This window comes from Melitaea cinxia, chromosome 26 (genome assembly GCF_905220565.1).
Source record: "Melitaea cinxia chromosome 26, ilMelCinx1.1, whole genome shotgun sequence".
Lineage (NCBI taxonomy): Eukaryota > Metazoa > Arthropoda > Insecta > Lepidoptera > Nymphalidae > Melitaea > Melitaea cinxia.
This window is the reverse complement of record NC_059419.1, coordinates 8792227-8816178: the sequence shown is the minus strand read 5'-3', so window position 1 is coordinate 8816178 and position 23952 is coordinate 8792227. Positions and strand designations below refer to the sequence as shown.

The window sequence follows — 23952 nt, the reverse complement described above, 5'->3', positions numbered from 1 at the left end:
GTCAGCGGATCCTTCATAAGTACAGCGAATAGAAATTTTTAAAAATATTTCTTTGTAATGACTTAAGTTGGGCGTTTTGTACCGGTAATGTTTTCAGCGTTGTGTTGCTTAGTTGTGTAGCTTATGTTTTTTTTTCCATCGTAATCTGTTCTGTTCATATAATGAATTATAAATAAAAATCGCATTAGTTATAGTAATTTAATAATTTAACACTTATGTGTAAAGCCTTACCGTGTATGATAAAATTATGGAAATCTTTTTTATTTTATGTAAGTAATAAAAATATTATCATATGCTTTGTTAAAATAAAAATTCAGTAAATATATAAATAATTTTCATCCTCTAAGCAGATGAGTGAAGTTCGTCTCTAGTGCGTGTCTCCTACTATTAACATTTCTATGAAAAAGAATAAAAAAGAAAGGCCTTAAAATTCGGGCACCGCGCGGGCGCATCGGGCATCAAAGAACTCGAATTCATTTTACTCATTCATTTATACAGAGATTTCTGCGGACGAATTCCTTATAAACAACCAATGATCGCCGATAATCTCAAATGATTATAAGCTGCCTCTGTAATTATTGATAAATATTATCATTTTGGTTTTCACTATTATTAGACGCGCGGTACACCCGCTACAATATTTGTAGGTACTGCTCCATTCATCTTACTGAAAGCGATATTTTAAAGCTTACAATGGTCTCAAATAAGATAACAACTTAATTTAATATTTTTGAATCCATATGTCTTTATTTGTTGTTTGTGTATATTAATATTCTTGGAGAAGTGAATACATTTATTGATATCACCTTAATTTATTGTTTTCTAATGTTTACGCGAATTTTACTCATTTAATAAAACACTTTTTTCGGATTTTATCGCGGATATTTCGGATTTGGTCACGGGAGGACTGGTCCTCCCGTGACCATGGTTGCTGTAAAGTATCCGAAACGTCGGGAATCAAAAGTTAACAATAAACCGCGATAAAATCCGAAAAAAGTGTTTTATCACCTTAATTGTAAAAGTGTGCCTTTATTTGTTACGAATAAAATTCTTTTTTTTTCTTGTCATCATACATACCTAATAGCAGTCGTTACTCATAGTAGGAAATATACCCGCCAACACGCACTGGAGCAGTGGGGTGAATTAAGCTTTCAATCCTTTTCCTATGTCGAGAGGGCCCTATGCCCAACTGCGGGATGTTACAGACTGACTCGTCTTTATTAGTAACTAAATTCGATTAAATCTTACAATTATTACTTAACTGAGGTAGGAGACAGCAGGAAATATCGTGCTCAAAATCTGGAGCAGCCCGACTGGGGAAGTATCTTTACTTTACAGAAGATCACAGCTAAATAATACTGCTTTCAAGCAGTGTTGTGTTCCTGTTGGTGAGTAAGGTGACCAGAGCTCCTGGGGTATTGGAGCACTGGTTGGCAAAGCAGTAGCGATGCTTCTGATGTTGCAGGGTTCTATAGGCTACGGTAATCCCTTACCATTAAGTGAGGTGTACGCTTGTTTCCCGACCTAGGTGTATAAAAATAAATAAACATTGGACCTAAATCTCGCTACAAAAGCATTTGTGTAAATAGGCTTTCAAACTCTATGTAAGTAGTTAGAATAACTTGATTTTAATTACTTGTAATTTTTACTCATGTCCATTAATGTAGGATATAATTAAAAAAAAAAAAAAAAAAACATAACTAAATAGGAGTAAAAGGCCTAAAATCTATTTACCTTTTCAATTTGACAACGTACATACAGTACTTCAAGTCATTCATTATGGGTATGTTCTACTAATTACCTTAGGATACTTCATTTTACTCATTCTTGATATGAAGACTACGAATAATTTGGCTTCGCTACGTTAAACCACAACAAAATGTCATTGTGGTTTTACCCGCGTAATGTTGAGTTGTAATTTTGCTACTCCCAGTCCCATCGTGATGCTTTATAGCCTATATTACTGGTTGTAACTTTCTAGTTGAGAGAGGCTTGTAATAAACAAATTTTAAATTTGTTTTATAATACATAAATGTATGTAAATTTTTGTTGTAGCGCTATTTTCTTTGATGTTAAACTCGTATTAAGTAATGATAAGTGTTTTTATTTCATTTACATTATCATAATCATCGTTTTATATTTTCTCAGTACTCGCTCGCTTCGCTTTAATTAAAATTTAATAGATTTGTAATTATAAAATAGAGATTTCCTAGCTAGCATTTCGTTCTTTGATAATTTTAAAAACGTCTCATAAACAGTTGTTTGTTTAAGATTAAGAATTTTAGTTGAGTTTTAATTTTAAACGATGGCGAACATTTTTTTTGCCGTCGGTATGTGTAATGTTATATCGTCTTACTCATAATAAAAATGTCCGTAATCTATTAACTTGGCTACATTTTTCTACAGTTTTTTAGTAAAAAAGAAAACATTTGAAACATATTTTTTAAATATCATATCAAAAATCGACCGTTCCAGCAGGGATCGAACCTACATCTCCGACTTACCGGTACTCAAGCAAATTAAGCTATGGAACGATGTACTCGCTAGATCGAAATTTTTGATATGATGATTTTATATTCGGTCTAAGCAACCATACATCGTTATACGTTGTAATGCCAGGGCGACTGGAACGATTAGGAGAGGGTAGGAAGTGAAAACGGGATCGAAGATAAGAAGGAGAATTTGGGTCACGTATGATGTTAAAGAGAGTAGATAGGATATGCATATCACGGCGAAGACGAATAGGGAGCCATTTGATCTGAGCACGGAAGTGAGAGATACGATCAAACTTTCGCAAGCCAAAAATGAAGCGTACTGCGAGATTCTGAAGTCACTCCAATTTTCTAAGCAGCTCCTTTGTCACATCCAGATAGCATACATCGGCATAGTCAAGGATAGGTAGTACAAGGGATTGCGCGAGCATATATTTGGTTTTGAAAGGAAGAAAATACTGGAGACGCTTGAGAGAGTGGATCGAGTAATGTATTCTATTCTATTATAACGTTTCAGCCTGTAATATCCCACTACTGGGCATAGGCCTCTTTCCCCATGTAGGAGAAGGGTCAGAGCTTAATCCACCACGCTGCTCCATTGCGGGTTGGCGGATATATTCCCTACTATGAGTAACGATCGCTATCAGGTGTACATGATAACAACCGAACCGACGGCTTAACGTGCTCTTCGAGGCACGGTGGGGAGACCCACAAGGACTGCACAAACATCCAGACCACGGCAAACACCTGTATGGCCAATACAAATGTTTGTCATGTGCGGGGATCGAACCCGCAACCGCCAGCGCAACAGGTATAATCCATGGCTGTAACCGCTGCGCCAACGCGGCGTCAATCTATACTACTATATCTATAATACTGTTCTATTGTAAATAAAATCAATTTATAGTTTAAAAATCTTATTCGACATCCCTTCTATCGTATGGTACAATAATTTAATTTATGATCTAGTAATTCAATATAAATTGAATAATATTGTATTTAGATTAGTTTCTCAAAGAGCCTTTTAAGATTTTCGATATGACGTACTTTAGTTGCTTTTTATTTACTAACACAGGTTCTCTGCGTCACACTGCGCAACACTGCCTAACGTTGACATTGACATATATCAGAGCATTAAATTTTTAAATAGATATCTTATACAACAAGTTAAGCCTCACGTAGCCTACGCAAGCCTGAAATAGCCACAAAAGAAACAAACATGTTTATCGCTACATCAGTAAATAACATGTTATTTTTCACATATATTTCTATTTCTAAAAATATGTACTAGAACAATGAAAGTAAAACTAAAAACCTTAATATATATATATATATATATATATATATATATATATATATATATATATATATATATTTTTTAGTTACTCTATACATAATAACCCAAAATGGTCACCAACCCGCCTGCCCAGCGTGGTGACTATGGGCAAAACACATGAGTTCACGTTATTTTTGGCGTCAACTTGTGGAGGCCTATGTCCAGCAGTGGATTGTATAGGCTGTAATGATGATACATAATAACTAAAATATATTATTAAAAGGAATCCCTTTAGTCAAGATTCCGAAGATACTGGCAGCGTTCCCTCTTTGAATAACTAGACTAATTCTTAGGTCGCAATTCGTCAGAGGTAGCTGCCTCCTCCTAGCGCTAGGCCCCCATGGATCAAGGGCCCATCAACGCACTGAATGGAACAAAATCATATTCGGAGCCTAGACCCCTGTATTTGCATGCTTTAGTTTTTTCAGCCGCTTCACAAGCTGCACCAGCTCTGTTGTTGGTTCCATGTAGATGGGAAGGGGCCAGGGGCAACGGTTACAGCCATGGATTGTACCTGTTGCACTGGCAGTTGCGGGTTCGATCCCCGCACATGACAAACATTTGCATTGGTCATACAGGTGTTTGCCGTGGTCTGGGTGTTCGTGCAGTCCTAGTAGGTCTCCCCACCGTGCCTCGAAGAGCACGTTAAGCCGTTGTTCCCCGTTGTTATCATGTACACCTGATAGCGATCGTTACTCATAGTAGGGAATATATCCGCCAACCCGTATTGAAGCAGCGTGGTGGATTATGCTCTGATCCTTCTCCTACATGGGGAAAGAGGCCTATGCCCAGTAGTGGAATATTACAGGCTGAAGCGAAGCAAAGCAGCGTGTCTGAACAGGTTGCATCCCATACCAGCACCCGTATTATTACCCCAACATTTATAGTTATTTTTATATTGTACTTAATCATTACAGTTTTATTTTTTGTTACACTTTTAACATTATTATATCCAAGTAAATAAAAAACTTCATACATATTAATCTAGTTCGCGTTTACATTAGGTATATACGAAATTACATCTGACATCTAAAATGTTATCGTTTGCAAATCTGACATTTAACAATATTTCTTATTCTTCCAAATATTCACCATTAATTATTAACATTAAAGGATGTAATTATAACATAACCTATGTATATGTAATTTACTATTAACATTCTATAAATTAATGTTTATTTCTTGCTTATAACAGAAAAAAAAATCAATACCGCTGATTTTATGAAAAATAAACAAAGACTGTCGAATTTAAATTCAAATTAGATACTACTAGTGTAATAAATGTCAACATCAATAAATTTGTTGACTTTTTCTAAATAAAACATTTACATTACTTAAGTGAGCAACATTTTAAAATTTAATAAGTTTTTAACTTTTCAAGCAAAACATTGCAGTTAAATCTTTGACTCTTAGTTCCAATTGCTTTTAATTTTAATAGCTTTCAGAGTGTATTTTATTACAATAATTAGATACTTATGTAATAATTACTTTATAATTTATCTATAATCTATAATATATATAAAAGCGAAAGGTCACTCACTCATCACGAAATCTCCGAAACTATAACACCTACAAACTTGAAATTTGGCAGGTAGACTCCTTATAGGACGTAGACATCCGCTAAGAACGGATTTTACGAAACTCGACCCCTAAGGGGGTAAAACGGGGGTTGGAAGTTTGTATGAAAGTCCTATGTTTTTGAAGTAAGAGACTTGAAATTTAAAATGTGTGCTCTTTATATGATAAGAAGGTGTCCAAATAATGTATCTTTAGAAATCAACTTCCTTTTGGGGTTAAAACGGGGGATAGTAGGTTTACTCACTCATCACGAAATCTACGAAATTATAACTACAAATTTGAAATTTGGCAGATAGACTCCTTATAGAGCGTAGACATTCGCTAAGAACGGATTTTACGAAATTCGACCCCTAAGGTGGTAAAACGGGGGTTGGAAGTTTGTATGAAAGTCTTATGTTTTTGAAGTAAGAGACTAGAAATTTAAAATATATGCTCTATAGATGGTGAGAAAGTATCCAAATAATGCATCGTAATCTATATATATAAAAGAGAAAGGTCACTAACTCACTCATCACGAGAACTCAAAAACTGCTGGATGCTATCTATCCAGGTTGGAAAAAGATAAAATATGGCAGGGAGGTAGATTATAGTTAGCAGACGTCCGCTAAGAACGGATTTTACGATATTCCACCTCTGAGGGGGTTTAATTGGGGTTGATAGTTTGTATGAAACATATACAGCCTGAAAATAGAACTAAAAATGTGGTGTATAGAGAGGTTTTATAACAATAACTATTAAATTATACTAAATTGTGCATTTTAAAAAGTTACTCATTTTGATAAGCATTTCAAGTGACTGAAATAAAAACATAATTTGCGTTAAGCATCTTAATAGTAATGCATATCTTCATAACCACGCGGACGTAGTCGCGGGCAACAGTTAGTGTATTATAAAACAAAGTTCCTAAAAGTGTATGTGATCGATTCGTTCAAAATTTACTGAACGGATTTTCATGCGGTATCATCATTGGAGAGAGAGCTCCACCATTGGCAAGAGGAAGATTCACGGAACGGCTAAGCCGATTTTGATGAGAGTTTCACTGGAACTTTGCCGGGAAAACTTTGTGATACACTAATTTCAACGCGGGCGAAGCCGCGGGCATAGCTAGTATCATATATAATTAATACGCTAAGGTTAAGATGTTTACCTCCCTTTTTAGAAAAAACCTTACAATTATTCCACATTAATTCAACATCATTATATAGATAATTTCTTGCTCTACCGGCATCAACAACTAATAAAGTTACTATCACTTTTTTTGTAAATTAATTAATTATTAAAATTATATTTATGACGGCTTTAATTTTAAAACACCGTCAACATGATTGACGGTCGGTAATTTTTTTACTTATTTAACGGGATTTATTGCACGGGTGTTGCTAGTATTAGATTAATACTTTTAGAAATCATATGCAATTGTTCTGAATACATAAACAGAGACTATTGAGTGATAGCTAAATTATAGTAAAGAGGGCTTTATAACACTAAATTAATTACGTACAGCTTTTGAAATTTATTCGTGCAAAATTTCAACCGTTATATAATTTTTAATGAAGACAGTAGCATTTTGAAATCTTATATTTGGAAATATTACAGAATAAGTTCATAGCTTTATTATTATTACTAACCTTTTGTTACTTTATCGCTCTTGGGCTACTGTGTCCCGCGGTAAAATTGTTTCTCACCACCATGGGTAGACTGGTAGAGATTTCTTATATAAGTTCGCCCTTGCCAACTTTCTTTGTGAACATGATTATAACTATGCTTTTAAAGTGCAATAAAGAATATATAATATTTAAGTGCCGCCTTATGACTGCGTTTCGATTTCTAAACAAACAACTGTAGATTAATGAGTGTTGAGCCTATGTCACTTTAATATAATTATTAGAAAAGTGCTTCCTATGTTGTAATACCTTACTTCTCATTTATGAAAAAGGCCTCTCTGATTCTTCGCAATAATAAAAGAAATACGAATGAAAAGGAATGAACAATTTGCATTTGAAAATACCTTAAAATTAATTAAGGGGTATTAGGCGTCTTGGCAGTGTTTTCCATACATATAATTTAGTTTTAAGACATTACCCTTCATGTAATGTCCAACACTAGGTGTCAGCCGGTTTGCTCTTTCTCTCCAATGGGATATCTCGGCACACGAGTTCTTCTTTTACCCGTAGCACCATAATGCTTATAATTAACGACACACACACACACACACACACACACACACACACACACACACACACACACACAACAGCACATATTTGGATTTACTTCTGTGTCGGGGGTCCCGAAGCACACAATACATAACCCCATCCCACCATACACACCCAGAAACAATTGTTTAGTTAATATAAATATTTGCCATGAGCGAGAACCGAGCCCATGAAACAAAGGTTAATAATCAAAATCAACAATTAGAATGTAAAGCCATGAAGTATTAAATTATATCATTGCTTAGAATAACAAAACATTAAAAATAACATTAATAGCTACCTCATTCAGTAAGATGTTCGGTCCACCTGCGATAGTAGCAAAAAACGAAAGCGAAGTTTTTGTAAAGTATAAGAAACAAGAGGAAGTAGCCGGGATATCGAACCCCGTAACATGTCAATACCACCGCTTTGCATGAGGCCTACGTCATTATTTGGGAACCGGGACCCGTGCCACCGAGTTTTGTTGAATTTAGTTTAAATTCAAATTGTTAAAATTTTCTGTTTTTGGTTGAGAATCGTGTAGGACCGGGATGTTTGGCGCAAACTTTGGGAGGCATCTATCCAACAGTGGACTGCAATAGGCTGAAGCAGTATTAGTAGTAAACCAAATAAAATGTATAATTTTATGGCAGAAGCTTAAAACAGAAACTCATTTAAGACCCGAGTTGATATTACTATTGAAGTACTGGTATGGCATTCAAAGTAATGTGGTTAGGTGGGGTAATGCACTTAGTGATCCATACAAACTGGAGTGTGGAGTGAGACAGGGGGGGCTGACGTCACCCAGGCTGTTCAATCTTTACATGAACAACCTGACAGAGAGGCTTAGCAGAGCAGGCGTTGGTTGCTCGATAGACGGTGTTATAATGAATAATTTTAGTTACGCGGACGACATGGTTCTGTTGAGCCCCTCGGTCAGTGGTCTTCGAAAATTAATAAAAATCTGTGAGGAATATGCTAAGGAGAACGGACTCAGATATAATGCTAAAAAGAGTGAAATTTTAATCTTTCGAGGTAAAAATAAACCATTAAATTTCAATCCTAATATACATCTCTGTGGAACTCCTCTAAAACAAGTATCTGAGTTCAAATACCTTGGCCATATTGTGAATGAACGCCTGGATGATGATAGTGATATCGAGCGCGAGCGCAGAGCTTTGTCTGTTAGAGGTAATATGTTGGCCCGTAGATTTGCTCGTTGTACGTCACAAGTAAAGGTAATTTTATTTAAAGCCTTTTGTCAGTCTTTTTACACGTGTAGTCTATGGGAGAATTACACTCGGCGAGCATATAGTGCTCTGCGTGTACAGTACAACAATGTGCTGAGGGTTTTGTTGAAGAAGCCTCGGTACTGCAGCGCGTCGGCAATGTTTGCGGATGCTCATATAGATGATTTCTATGCGATCATGCGCAAGCGGACCGCGTCCGCAATGCGCAGATTAATGAACAGCTCCAATAACCTCCTCAGCACATTGGCTGTAAAGCTAGATAGTCCCCTCTGGAGACGCTGGGATGGTGCACACGTAGTTGCGAGGGAAGCTTAAAGAAATAAATTTTGATAGCTTTTACTTTTTTTTTTTTTTTTTATAACTAACATAGTTGTTAAGAATTATTGTAACTGACATTTAATTATAATTTTGATTTCAATTTCGATTTTGCCTTGATTCTTAGTTTTAATTTTTGATTTTGGTTTTACGGTGATAATTTGTGATAATTTAATATATTGAAATTTTTTGAAACTTAATTTAAATTGAATAAGTTATTATTTCTTAAGCTTTTCTATTGATTGAATTATGATTTTAGTTTTTAGTTTTAATTTTAATTTTGATTGAATTTTAATATTGATTTTTTTTTAAATTTTTTATTATTGTAATTTTGAATTTTAGTATTTATTTTAATTTTTTAATTTTAATTATTGTAATATTGATTGAATTTTAGTATTGAATTTGGTGATCATTTTAATTTTTGGGTTTGATTGAATTTTTGTATATTGATTTTGATGTTAGTGTTATTTTTATTGATTTTTGACTTGGTATAATTTGTTTGTTTGTCATTTGTCACAATTGTTGGAACTAACATAGCGTAGGAAAAAATGTAACTAACAAAAATATGGACATAATTATGTCTGAAATAAATTATTATTATTATTATTATTATTATTATAATTATGGAATTTGCTACAGTTTTTTAGTTTTTTATTATAAGCTATCATATACCTAATGATATAATTCCTTATTAAACCCATTTCTTTTTGGGGTAGTAATAGTCCATAAAATTATGTCATGAACTAAAAAAAATAATAAATTGAAAATAATCAATTGTATAAATCGGTTTAATTTGTTACATATGTTAATCAATTCAAATTATAAGTGGGTAACTAAAATAATAGAAGATACCACTGATTAACTAAGAATAAATTTACCTTCTCTTAAACTCACGATACGAATGCGATGTCACCGGTCCCTACACTAGTTGAGAGTACAAAACACGACATACCCGAAAAAAACGCAAGATTATTTTTTGTCCAATCAATGAAAAACATTCTAAATGAAAAAAAAACACATGTAAATAAATCTGTAACAATATGCCCTCCACGAAGTTGGAATGTTCATATAGAAAAAACATTTTGAGAAAAATTTAAATTTCCACAAGAGGCCCAGAAGAAATATGGCCGCCATCGTTAGTCGGTTATTCAGATTGAGTGACGTCTCCTCCGTAAAAACCGTCTTTCTTGAAATTCAAATTGCGGTTTTGTATCGTTTTTTTTTTCAATTTTGTCGGTTTTTTCGATAGGACAGAAAATTTATAGGACATTTCGGGAGGATCGTTAGAAATAGCATGTTACGATTTTTTCTTGTAATAAAATACAAATTAATTTGTTACAATCATATATTTTGTAGTTTTGAGGTTTTTTTTATCAAAGCGTTTTCGTGTCAATCAAATGTTGATTAATTTTATGAAATCAAACGAAACACCGATTTAATTGAACGATATAAGTGAATTAATCAACGTTAATAGCTTGTTTAATTATAGGCAAAACTTGAAATATATACAAATGACATATTTTAGTCATTTTCTAATTATTTTTAAAATATCATTTACAAAAATACTTGTTACAACTTTACCGTACTTCTCAACAACTTCAAGCGACAACTATCAAATTTTGTTTAACTCTAAATTATTTAAATTTACTTTTGAATTAATATATATGTTATTTCTATTTTCTCTCTCTAATAAGTATTAAAGATTATTATGTACTAGCTGTGCCCGTGACTTCGTCCGCGTCTTATTTAAAAAAAATATTTATTGTTCAATTTGCAGAGTTATAAACATAAACTAAAATAGTTTAAGTTACTCCTTATTACATCAGATATCTGGCAGTGAAAGTCCCGTCAAAATCAGTCTATTTCAGAGATTAGCCGGAACAAACAGACAGACAGATAGACAGACAGACTGACAGGCAGATAATTGTAAAAAATGTTATTTTGGTATATATACCGTGTATATGGATGTCCATATCCATTTAGTAAAAAGCGGTTATTTTAATATTACAAACAGACACTTCAATTTTATTTATTTGTATAGATTAAAAGAACTAATGTAAAATAGTTTCGACGAGGTATTTGCGTAATGGTCGCGGGTTCGATCTTTGCTTAAGACAAACCATATTGCCAGGCATTTTGAGTCTGGGTATTTGTGTTAAAGTAGTTTCTGTTTCCAGAGCCCCGACAAATGGTTATACTACTGGGCGGTTCATAATATAAAAATAATAAAAATAACAATGTTTATTATTTAGACTACAAAACATCGATAAGTGTGAATGATATGAATATTCAATAAGTATAACAAACTCAAAGAAAGTTAAGTGTGAAGCCTTTATTTAACAAAAACAGTTAATTTAAAAGTATCTTCAAACAGGTGAATACCGCATCGGTCTCAAGTTCAACGAGCAGCACATCCCGGATTCCCCCTTCAAGGTGTACATTTCCCCAGCGGTGGGCGACGCCCATCTCCTTGAAGTCGCACAATTCCCAGACTCCGCTCAAGTTGACAAGCCCACGCAGTTCTACATCAGGCTGAATGGTGCCAAGGGCAGCTTAAACGGCACGGTTAGTATCAATCATACATATAATAAATAATATTATATAAAAAGCAGAATACAAACTGCGCCAACGGACTTATAATTTTGTACCCTAAGGATACCTTAGGAATTATAAAAATAGCATCAGACCTCAACATAGCTAGATTTTAAACGAACGCTTAATGCCCGGTTGACATATTTAGATAACGCCCCGTTTTGCTCACGAACAGCTTAATTTCGAACCAGATATGTTCTGAATTCGATGGTTTGTAAAACTACACGTTTTCTGAATATGTTGGACTTTCAAGTATTTCAATTGTTTGAATAAACATTTTGTTAATTATTAATGAATAAAGCACGATTTAAATCGTTGAGCAGTACCTAATTTGTATGAATTAAATGAAATGAGAATTATCTATATATCCCTACTGTATAAACTGTGTATGTACTGCTTTCAAGCAGTGTTGTGTTCCTGTGGTGAGTAAGGTGACCAGAGCTCCTGGGGTATTGGGGATAGGGTCAGCAACGCGCTTGCGATGCTTTTGATGTTGGAGGCGTCTATACGCTATGGTAAGCGCTTACCATTAATAAAGCCCTACGCTTGTTTGCCGACTTAGTTAAAAAAAAGTATTCTACTTGAATATTGAATAATATATCTATAAAAAAAATGTATGTTACACAAAATTTATTGCATTGTATTGCGTGATTTTATTGTGTTGCGTGAACTTAGTAAACCTGTGACTTACGGGCTAGTGATAAAATGATAAATCAATGCATGTATGTATTATTGTGCATGTTTCTCTTTAGTTTAAACGTGAAAAGCTATTCATAAAAATACAAATGCTCATTTAAAATTTACGGTTAGTAATCCGTGTGGAGTCCGCGAATCCATGGCAATATGTTCGCCAATAAGAGGGTCATTTGATTTATCGTGAGAACATGAGATCCAACGAGGAGTTGTTATTAAAGATTTATGATAGATGGACCCACTGCTAGGCGTAACATTGTCCAGTGTCGGATAGTAAGTTGATACGTGAAGATTCTTTATTTGAAGATTGATTGACTGATGATTTATTTTGATTTTTTTAAGGATTCGGATTTTTGTATTTATTTTTAACGTTCCTATAACACAAAAAGTTGTGTATTTATATAGTTATTCATGCAGTATAAGTATATTATTAGTCTTTAAACAATTGGTTAAAGTTCGTGTGAAGTTACTACTGATTGTCATTTGTCATCCTTTCCGACTTTTCTAGGCATAATATTCGCAAACTTTTTACAATTACCAGATAAGAAATATCGCCACAATATTAATTGACTTACGCATAAACGTCCTTAGTTTTACATAATACACTACAAAAACAATTACAAACAGTAATAATAAAAAAAACATATAGAAACTTCCTTACAAAATTCCCTATAATATTTGTCTTAACACGCACTGGTGTTACAAGTATTAGTAAAAAAAAAATGTAATAAAACAGACTGACCGCACGTGACCGCCCTCAGCATAAATCACGTCGCTTCATATTTTATAACTCACAAGATGGATGCCCAAGTTTCACGATGCGTTATAAAAATTAATATGGCTACAGTATTGTTTCACGAACTAGAAAGATTTATACATGGGTAACCTAGCTGAGGTTTTTATGTGATGAATGGGAAAAAAAGTGCGTGCGTACAAAGTACACATGTCAGAAGTAAGACTTCTTTGGCAAACTTATTGAAAAATATAAAGAAATAATTAGAAACTAATTGAAAACTAAGGCGATGCAAGACACAAGGCGGCTGACGCATGTATAGGACGCAATAGGCGGTATCATAATTTAAAAAACGTTGCACATCAAAACGTCGCACATCTTCGTGACGTTTCATCCGTTTTCAGAAATTTCAGTTCAAAAAATACATTTCAGATTTAGCTAATCGTTTGTATACATTTTTGAATATCATATCAAAAATTGACCGCTCCAGCGGGGTTCGAACCCGCGTCTCCGACGTACCGTGTCGGCGCTCTAGCCAATTAAGCTATGGAACGATACACCCGCTCGAGCGAAATCTTCGATATGATAATTTAAATTACGGTTTAAGCGCTGGAGCGGTCAATTTTTGATATGATATTCAAAAATGTTTAGAATTCCTAATGTGGGTAACACAAAAATAAAATCTTAGATATTAAAAATAGCACGGTGTCGTCTCCTGTCAAAGATTTTCATTGTAATATGAAACTTTGAATAGTTACGGGTTTCTGTAAAGAGCTCACTATAGACGGCGCCACGGTTCGCTTAAACCGTAATTTAAATTATCATATCGAAGATTTCGCTCGAGCGGGTGTATCGTTCCATAGCTTAATTGGCTAGAGCGCCGACACGGTACGTCGGAGACGCGGGTTCGAACCCCGCTGGAGCGGTCAATTTTTGATATGATATTCAAAAATGTTTAGAATTCCTAATGTGGGTAACACAAAAATAAAATCTTAGATAATCGTTTGTATATCAAATGGAAACTATAAAAATATGTAACTAATTTTAATTATGTAAATCGCTGTACAAATAATTCTAATTATTTCCCTCTTCTCTGAAAATTGACTGTTACGTCACTGTCACACAAATAAAACTTCTTTTTCTACTTGGCATTATTGGCCAATAAAAATTTATAGCCAGAATCTGTATTCCGACTAACGCTTGCGTGATATTTTGCATCATTTTCAGTTACACCATTATCATTTCGGTTAGAAAAATAAAACTAATATTGACAAATACACGCACACAATACCGCGCGTAAAGATAAATCTAAAGCTATGATGTAGATTATTTATGCCAAAGTTGTAGTCCCTTTCTTCCCGGGTGTCTGTGTGTGATATTTTATCCCTTGTATTTTACAGCGAACTGTTTATCTAAATAAGATTTACTGAAAGTAATCTGTTAAGTCTTGAAATTAGTGCAATCAATAGAACCATTTAATCTACCTCGTTAGAATAGATTAAAAAATAAACTTAACCTACATCAAATTTACACTTTAATAATGTATTTTCTTTGTGCAGATCAACTCCCCATCGGGCAAGACCGATGACTGCTTCATCCAGAACATCGATGGGGACCAGTACAGCATCAGGTTTATGCCTAGAGAGAACGGCGTCCACAACATCAACGTCAAGTTCAACGGAGTTCACATCCCGTCGTCTCCTCTTAGGATCAAGGTATAATCTGAATTGAGTTGTTCTTTTGTCAAGTTAGTTTTATAATGACTTAGTTATAATGTAATGTTTATGTACATCATATGTCATTTTATGTTCCTTTTGTTACTCTTAAATGATGCACAAAAATCAAATATTTTTACAAAAAATCGTTTTGTATCACTCCCCAAATGCCTTTGATAGCATCTACGGCCATTGATATAGAGTATAATTATCTTATACATTTTATGAGGGTTGGCGAATATATTCCCTACTATGAGTAACGATCGCTATCAGGTGTACATGATAACAACCGGGACCGACGGCTTAACGTGCTCTCCGAGGCAAGGTGGGGAGACCCACAAGAACTGCACAAACACCCAGACCACGGCAAACACATGTATGGTCAATACAAAAGCTGCGCCAACTCGCATTGGAGCAGCATGGTGGATGAAGCTCTGATCCTTCTCCTACATGGGGAAAGAGCCCTATGCCCAGCTGTGGAATATTACAGGCTAAAACAGTAAGAAGTATTTTGTGAGGATCGTTACTTTTGTCATGTCATGTTATCCACCAAATTAAAGTGTGGTGCAGAAGATATCCATTTCATATATAGGCGAAAAGGCCTATGCCCAGTAGAATTTCTTCAGATTGTTAGAACTTACTAACAAAAAATTCATTATTTATATAACCTGCAATTACTTTTCGGGAGACTAGAACCAGTACGTTTGGGAGGTCATCATCATCACTCTATTCTTAATAGCATTCTTACATATATATTTCTTCTACAGGTCGGTAAAGATGATGCCGATCCCGCCGCAGTTCACGCACATGGACCAGGTCTAGGAACTGTTAAGACAGGTACGTTTTGCTTATTTTTCTATAACATATTTAGGTAGAGAGCAGCAGATATATTTTGCTCGAAATTTTGGAGCAGCCAAACTCTCTTTTCATATACGGCGCCATCTACCGTCATACACACTAAAGTCGCATAATAAACATTTAATTTGCAATAACAAATATTGAGATCAATAACTGAGATAAAAATGACCCTATCTCCCAAGTTAAATTAAATTACATATGTTTACGAAATTTGATAAAAATTGGTTCAGTAATTTTGGAGCTTATCGCTAATATACACCGTGACACAATTATCTATATATATATATATATATAGATAATAAAGAAATTCTTTTTAAGCTTTATATTTATCAATTTTGTAATTTCTATAATATATAAATTTACGCCAGTACGTCTATCAAAGAACAAAATACTAGTTGCACATTCATAATTATTTTATCTTTCACACATGAGAAGGAAAAATAGTCGTGATCACCATATTTTTGACATTTATAGATCATTATTTTCTTCCTGGAGCAAAGTATACATTTACATTCATTACATATGTATATCTACTTGTATTTGCTATTAGAAATATTTATATAATTTTTATTATTAATAAAAAGTAATGACAACAATTTTTAAATACAAATAACTGTTGGACTTCCTGCCCGCTCTTCTCAGCGGAGTCTGCATTCCGAAATGATGGTAGCTTCCCGTTTAATATAATATATCCCGTTTAATTACTTTGTACGATGATAATTATAAGTTTTATGAAAGCCTTTGTTAATACTAGATGAAATTTGATAAAACTTAAGTTTTAGTTTAAATCGATTTCGATCTTATATATTAGTATGAAAGTTAAATGAACAATTTATACTAAAATCTTAGTCTAACAATTAGTCTAGATATTTTGCATATAAAATGTCTCATTATTTAAAAAATAAGATACACAAAGTAATGTGTTTTAAAAAAAATGTTTTCATATGTTAAATAATGTTAATATTGAAAATATCGAGTACAAATTACATAATCTTTTGTACAAATGAAAATTTTATGAATTCGTCCTTGCTAGGCCACTAAAGACAAGTTACACCAGTTGACAGAGTACGTGACTTTAAATTAATTATAAAATTCAAATTAAATTTAAACATAATCATACGACATACATAGAATAAAGTTGATAAAACTAACATAATTGAGTTCATGATCTTAATAAGTCAAAAAGATCTCTAACTATCTGTATCTATCTCTATCTAGAGATACACATCGGTCAATGTATATTGAAGGACTTCTACAGTAAAGCTACTTGCATGCCTCAGTTTTACTCATACAATTTTTTTGCTATCAGTTTATAGATTAACGTACTGAATTTTAGATTATTACTAGTTATTAAAGAATACTGTTTCTCTTGAATATGTACATCCGTTCTCTAGAATACGTGTTTGAGTGAGTATTTATGTATGTCAAAAACGTAGTTTCGTTAGAAAACTGTGCATAAGAGTATTATTAATCACGACATTGAAATAATTCTTCGCCTTTGTAATACAGTTTGTGCTACCGAATGAAAAATTGTTGATAATTTGGTAACCAATCGTAATAGTTTCTTGTAATTATAAAATTAACATTACTGGACTTTTTAAAGTGATATGCGACTGATTTTTTTAAAATTAGGTTCACAAATTCAATGATACAGATATAAATTAGTATTAAAGATCAAAAATTGTTGTTATGTAACAATAAAATATTATCAACGTACCAACGTACATAAAAAATCATTTAATCGTATTAAAATTTGATGAATACTGAGCATATTTTTTGGGTAATTGAATAAGCAAGCTGCAATTAACATTCTCGATACCACTACGCGTAATTAATAAATTACTTTTAAAAATAATTCGAACGTTATTTAGGATATCGATTGCAGATAACAAAACTAGTAGCAAATATAATAACTATACTTACTTCCTTATCTATGAAGGTGTGGATATAATTATACACTCATGCGGTCTCATAAAAACTTTAAATGTATATCTGTTTCTTAGAACGCGATAAGCGAAAATTATTTAATTTAAAAGAAAGAAAATTTAAAGAAGATTTTTTATCGATGAATATTTGTAATTAGCACCTCGTTGTCGCATCTGGATATCTTTTGGTTTTGTGGAAATGTCAGGATGAAAATAACCTATGTGTTAATCTGTATCTCCGACAATTTATGCACAAAGTTTTATGAAAATATATACATAATATATAATATGATAGTGTTGTTTTTGCGACAAAAAACGTATTTGGCATTAATACATACTTTTTTATTTGATTTCATTTGTAGTTGGTAGGCTTTGTTAGTGAAATAAACTAATTGCGTATCTTTCAGACTTACATCCGTTGATTAAATAACGACTTTTTCAAATTTCAATAAAAATTATTACCAAAATATAAAATACAAAAATATTCTAACAATTTTTATGTAGCAAGAATTCCTTATCTTCTTAGTAGTCATAGGATTAATATATAATATATAATTCAGGTTAACTTTGTAAGTAGTTCTGTAGGTATTTAACTACTTTTTTGAAACTAAACACTTATAAATTGTTACAGGCGCTAAAACTGACCTGATAATTGACACCTGCAATGCTGGAGCTGGTATCCTGGCGGTCACCATGGACGGACCCTCCAGAGTTGCCATGGACTGTACTGAGGTTGAAGAAGGCTACAAGGTAATAATAAATAATAAACGCCTCGTCGGATATTTGTATTTATATAAATATTCATTTCCGGTCTAGTTGTTAGTCCTTGTGGGTCTCCCCACCGTGCCTAGGAGAGCACGTTAAGCTCTAGGTCCCGGTTGTTATCAGGTTGTACACCTGATAGCGATCGTTACTCATAGTAGGGAATACATTTTTTTTTTTTTTTTTTTTTTTTTTTGATATCGCAGGGTAACCCATTTACGGGTGATATCCAGGATGCCCGGGTAGGCATTCCTAGACCATATGTCGGCTTAGCACTTGGGGGTGCACTACCGACCAAAACCCCTGCGGGAGCCTTCAGCCGCTTTAATTGGAGGGTCCCGGAACTGCAGGCAACAGGATCCCTCCAGCGACAGGCTGGCCTCGGCAAAAAGACCAGACTTCTCCTCCATGGGACTGTCCGGCTCACCTCTGAACAATCCCGACGACGCCATGTCTAGCAGGACCGGGTTCCCATCCCGGCCCGACATGGGCACAGGGGCGTTACTGGAGACGCATTAAGTAGCGCCTCCTACGCACCCCCGTTCGTCGCCTGCGGATGGAGGCCTCGTCGGCGGCCCCCTCTCTCATCCGCTCGTCGTTCTCCTTCTGGGACATTACTGTCTCGCAGAAGGAGACCATCGCCTTCCAGGACTCGTCGTCACCGAGCATCGCGGTGATAACGCTCGGCAGTGACAAGTCCCCTCCGAGGACTGTCGTCAGATCGCGACGTAGCGCCGCCCATCTCGGGCACACCTCGAGGGTGTGCTGGGCAGAGTCCACCGCCGCGCCACAATCGTGACATTCAGTCGTCGGCTCCCTTTGGGCCGTCCGACACAAGTATTCACCAAAGCAGCCGTGCCCGGTGAGAACCTGCGTCAGACGGAAGGTGAGGGGTTTGCGCTTACGGCGCATCCACCGCTCAAGGACCGGGCGCAAGGCAGCCGTTACGCGTGTGCCATACGGCTGCTCCACCAGGTCCTCCCCCCACCTCCGCATTAATGCTTCTTGCCCCATCCGGCGCACCCGTAGGATCCCGTCCAACGTGAGGTTCTCACCGAGAGCCCTCCTACCCGAGACGTATGAGTAGGTCTCGGCAAGGACCTCCGCCACGAGCTCCCACGGGGGGTCGCCAGCTAGAGCAGTAGCTGCAGCCCACGATACCGTACGATACCCCCGAATCACCCTCACCGCGATGATCTTCTGCGCCGACCGCAGTGCGGCCTTATTCTTCGCAGTGAGGCGATCCGCCCAAACCGGGGCACCGTACGTCGCCATACTCCGGCAGACTCCGGAATATAGCTGCCTGCAGGCGGCGCTGGGTCCTCCGAGGTTCGAGAGGAGTCTGCCCAGTGCACTCGCCACCTTCACGACCTTCGGTCCCACCATAGCGAAGTGTGGACCGAAGGTCCACCCTCCGTCAAGGATGAGCCCCAAATATTTCATTTGGGAGCTCATCCTGACCCTCCCCTCTCCGATCTGCAGGGTAGCCCCCGGTGGGGGTCCCTTGCGTCCGGTCCCGCGAAAGAGGAGGGCTTCGGTCTTTTCAATTCTGAAGGGAATACATCCGCCAAACCGCATTGGGGCTGCGTGGCGAATTGATCCTCCTCCTACATGGGGAAAGAGGCCTATGCCTAGCAGTGGGATATTACAGGCTGAAACGAAACGCCTTGTTCTCAATGACCCCCACTAGGATCTTTCCCGTGTTGGTCCGAAAACACACAAACGCCTTACGCACGGTCCTTAGTACGGCAAACATCTGTGGGGTCTATAAGTAATGTTTACTATTAGCAAAGATCAAACCCGCGACCTCCAGCAGAGCGGCCCGTACTGTGATCCTGCGCCACGGCGTTGTGAATAATATTTCTAAAGAATTTGTCAAAAATAACAATAGATATAGGATTATTGTTGGACCCCTTGCAAGCAGTTAAGCTTATAAAGCGTCCAGGTATGTCAAAGATCTTTAAATCTTTTGTATTAGTGGCCAATTGACCATTAAATAGTTTTCCTTTTTAAACTTTTTTCACTTCTGTACTTTACCGACAGCTTTACCGACAAGCTTATTAAACTTTAATCCTAAAAGATGAGCTTTTAGGTTTCTCTTCTGTTAGTTTCGTGATTTTTAGAATATTTCTAATGTAGTAACTTCTCAGGAATACTTTGACATCATGAAATTAATGATTGTAAATATAAACGTTTTAAATAAATTGCATTATAATAAAAATAAAACTTTTTATCTTTATTCGCTGCTTAAGGAACAGAAGTGTAAGTAACATACTGTCTATTTAGGAATATAGAAAAACTACAGTGTAAATATTAAAGTTCATTTTAATTTTATTTTATTGAATAATTAACAAATATGCACATATAAGGAATAATAACTTAACAATTAAGATAATAACTTTAGCTACCAATTGTATATATTTTAAATAATTTAAAGAAAGCTTTAAAAAGTATCTTAATCTGGCGAATATAGTTTAAAACATTTCTGATATAATAATAAAATAAAGTACACAAAACTTTTGTTTTTATTTTTATTATTAACTAGCTGACCCGGCGAACTTCGTATCGCCTAACACAAACTTTATCGTATGGTATTAAAGTTCAAATTGACTTTTAAGTATTATCACAAATCTTTTGTATGGAAGTATAGAAACGTGTTGTTTTTAGACTTTTTCAGGAAATTCAAATTTTTTTTTAGAATTTTTCTCTCCGTAAGAACCATCCTCGTACTTCAAGGAATATTTAAACAAAATAATTAGCGAAATCGGTCCAACCGTTCTCGAGTTTTGCGCTTAGCAACACATTCAGCGACTCATTTTTATATTATAGATGTCTGTTTGTGACAGATATTTCACATACTACATAAATGGAAAATTTATGAAATGCATGTGTCCAGGTACGATACACGCCTCTGGCTCCCGGCTTCTACTACATGAGCATTAAGTACAACGGACATCACATCGTCGGCTCACCTTTCAAAATTGAAGCGACGGGTAATTGTTTATGTATTAAATTATTAATTAAATTGTTAAAAAGGGAGGCAAACATCTTAACCTTAGCGTATTAGTATATATGAATCTTATAAGATGTTTGCCTCCCTTTTTAGAAAAAAACCTCACAATTACTCAACATAAATTACATATCATTATATAGATAATTGCTTGCTCTACCGGCATCAACAACTAAAAAATTTACTATCACTTTTTTTTTGTAAATTAATTAATTATTAAAATTATATTTATGACGATATTAATTTTGAAACAGCGTCAACATGATTGACGGTCGGTAAATTTTTACTTATAATATATATTTTAATTGAAAATAAAAGATTATTGTGAATGTTCAACAGCCAGTAAGAAGTAAAATATAACTTGATGATACCATTGTGTTAAAAGAGATGTAATAGATATTAGAATTAAATATTAGTAATATTTAGTTGAATAAGTTTTTATAAAGATTTTAAAGTTCAAGTTGATCAATATTTAATAATTTTGTTTTTGTTTAAAATTGTTCTTATTAAAAAAATATTAATACTTAAATTTTAGTCAATACCTACTGTAAGATTAAGCACTTTACATATTGATTTTTATTTTTCCTTAATTAATACACATCTTGTAATTCTAGGCGAAAACTTGGCTGAGATCGGTGCCCAGGAGACCTCATCGGTCACAGTGGAAACGGTTCAGAAGGTAGCGAAGAGTGCTCAGAAGCAAGGTCCCGTACTGCCGCACTTCAAGTCTGACGCCACGAAGGTCACCAGCAAGGGCATGGGTCTGAAGAAGGCATATTTGAACAAGCACAACCAATTTACGGTGCACGCTGGCGATGCTGGTAAGAGATCTCTTCGGGATATGGTTTTTTTGTTCTTTCTTTTTTAACAAAAATTTTGATGAGGTCTTGCCTTTCATCCATTTTAAAGAAAAAAGTTGTGAGCTACCTTATGCGATGTGATAAGATACAAAGGTGTGTTTGTAAATAATTAATTATTTAATAAAAAAATTTCACACATAATTTTACGTGGTAGGAAAAGTTGACCTTTTTTTTATATTGAAGTCAATAAGAATTATTAAAATAAATATATAAAATTATTTTATTTAAAAAGTATAAATTTTAGATACATCGAAATATTTCTAAGATTTTAAGCATTTCTATGTATTTTTAATGTCTGTAGTACAGACGCTAGTGGAGTGTTTATAAAGGAACCGAAGTATTAGTTGTAAGTCTATACCTACCTACCTACTATACGACCTACCTTTTCAGCTCCTAGTCTAGTTCTCACACCTTACACTTTTTACCACCAATTATGAATCTATCTATTGTTTCAAGTCTTTATGAACTAAAATAGACCTAAATACACTCTAAAAATACCAAACATACAGTTTCAAATAAATCCTTGTGCTGTAGCAATACTTTTGCAGTCAAATGTTTCTTAAAGTTTACTTCAAATCAATCAGGTAACAACATCTTATACGTCGGCATCTACGGACCCAAAGGACCTTGCGATGAAGTCCAGCTGAAGCACAAGGGCAAGAATAACTATGAGTGCTGGTACGTCGTCAGGGACAGGGGAGAGTATATCGTCATCGTCAAGTGGGGAGACGACCACATCCCCGGATCACCCTACAAGGTCGAAGTCTAAAACAACTGTATTTGCGTATGTAGCATCATCTGCATCATTTATTACAGTAACTATATCTCGTGTATTTTCAAAATTATGTTTATTTGTATTTGTTTTAATTATATTGTCTAAATTTAGACTATTGTGATCTACATACACTGCTTTCTGATTTGTAATTAAGATTTCCATTTTGTTGTTGGATTGTCTGATTTCGGAATTGATCTCTGCTCGATCTGAAATACTACAAACTACAGATTTGTGTTGTTCATGTTTTTCTATTCCCACATCGTTATCGTGTATTTTATACAAATATAATTTTTTCTTAATTAGCATATATATATTTATTTCGATATCAAAGTTCTAGTCGACTCGTGCCAATGTTTCATTTAAATTTATATGATTCTCGTTTAGTTTTTAGGGCGACTAAATGACAATACATATAAAGTATTATTTAAAAATATTCCCTTTTATCTTTTAAGATGAAAGATGTAATTTATAGAACGTTAGATTTAAGCGAATCAGTCGTTTCTACTTTCTTTTTCTTTATATACCTTCTCTCGAACTTTTTCTTTTAAAAAGTGTGTTGGAGGGTTAATAATTCGCTTTTATTCTTTGGATTAAGGCTGATCATGGATATAAGATTTTTCTTGTCCGTTTTTAATATTACTAACTTTACCGAAAAAATCTTCTTCCATCATCCGCCTTTATTATATAAATTGCATCTTATTATATATTTTGATAAATGATATTTTGCTTTCTAATTTTGAATGGTTTGTGCTGTATGAATTTTACCTACGTAGGTAGAATGACCCCATATATTGTAAATACCTATTTTAAGTACCTATTCAATAATGTATTTGCGACTGTTTACTAAATAAAAACAAGGAAAGTTT

General features: G+C 34.7%; 1 protein-coding gene across 1 annotated transcript in view; it reads left to right on the top strand.

Moving 5' to 3' along the window:
• LOC123666566 (filamin-A) overlaps positions 1-23952 on the top strand; it is a 34655-nt gene extending 10703 nt beyond the window's left edge. Inside the window, exons 11-17 of the mRNA XM_045600675.1 lie at positions 11538-11728; positions 14741-14896; positions 15664-15733; positions 18311-18429; positions 21338-21434; positions 22066-22272; positions 22896-23952. Coding sequence (XP_045456631.1) covers positions 11538-11728; positions 14741-14896; positions 15664-15733; positions 18311-18429; positions 21338-21434; positions 22066-22272; positions 22896-23080 — 1025 coding nt within the window. The 3' untranslated portion in view covers positions 23081-23952. The remainder of the gene's footprint in view (positions 1-11537; positions 11729-14740; positions 14897-15663; positions 15734-18310; positions 18430-21337; positions 21435-22065; positions 22273-22895) is intronic.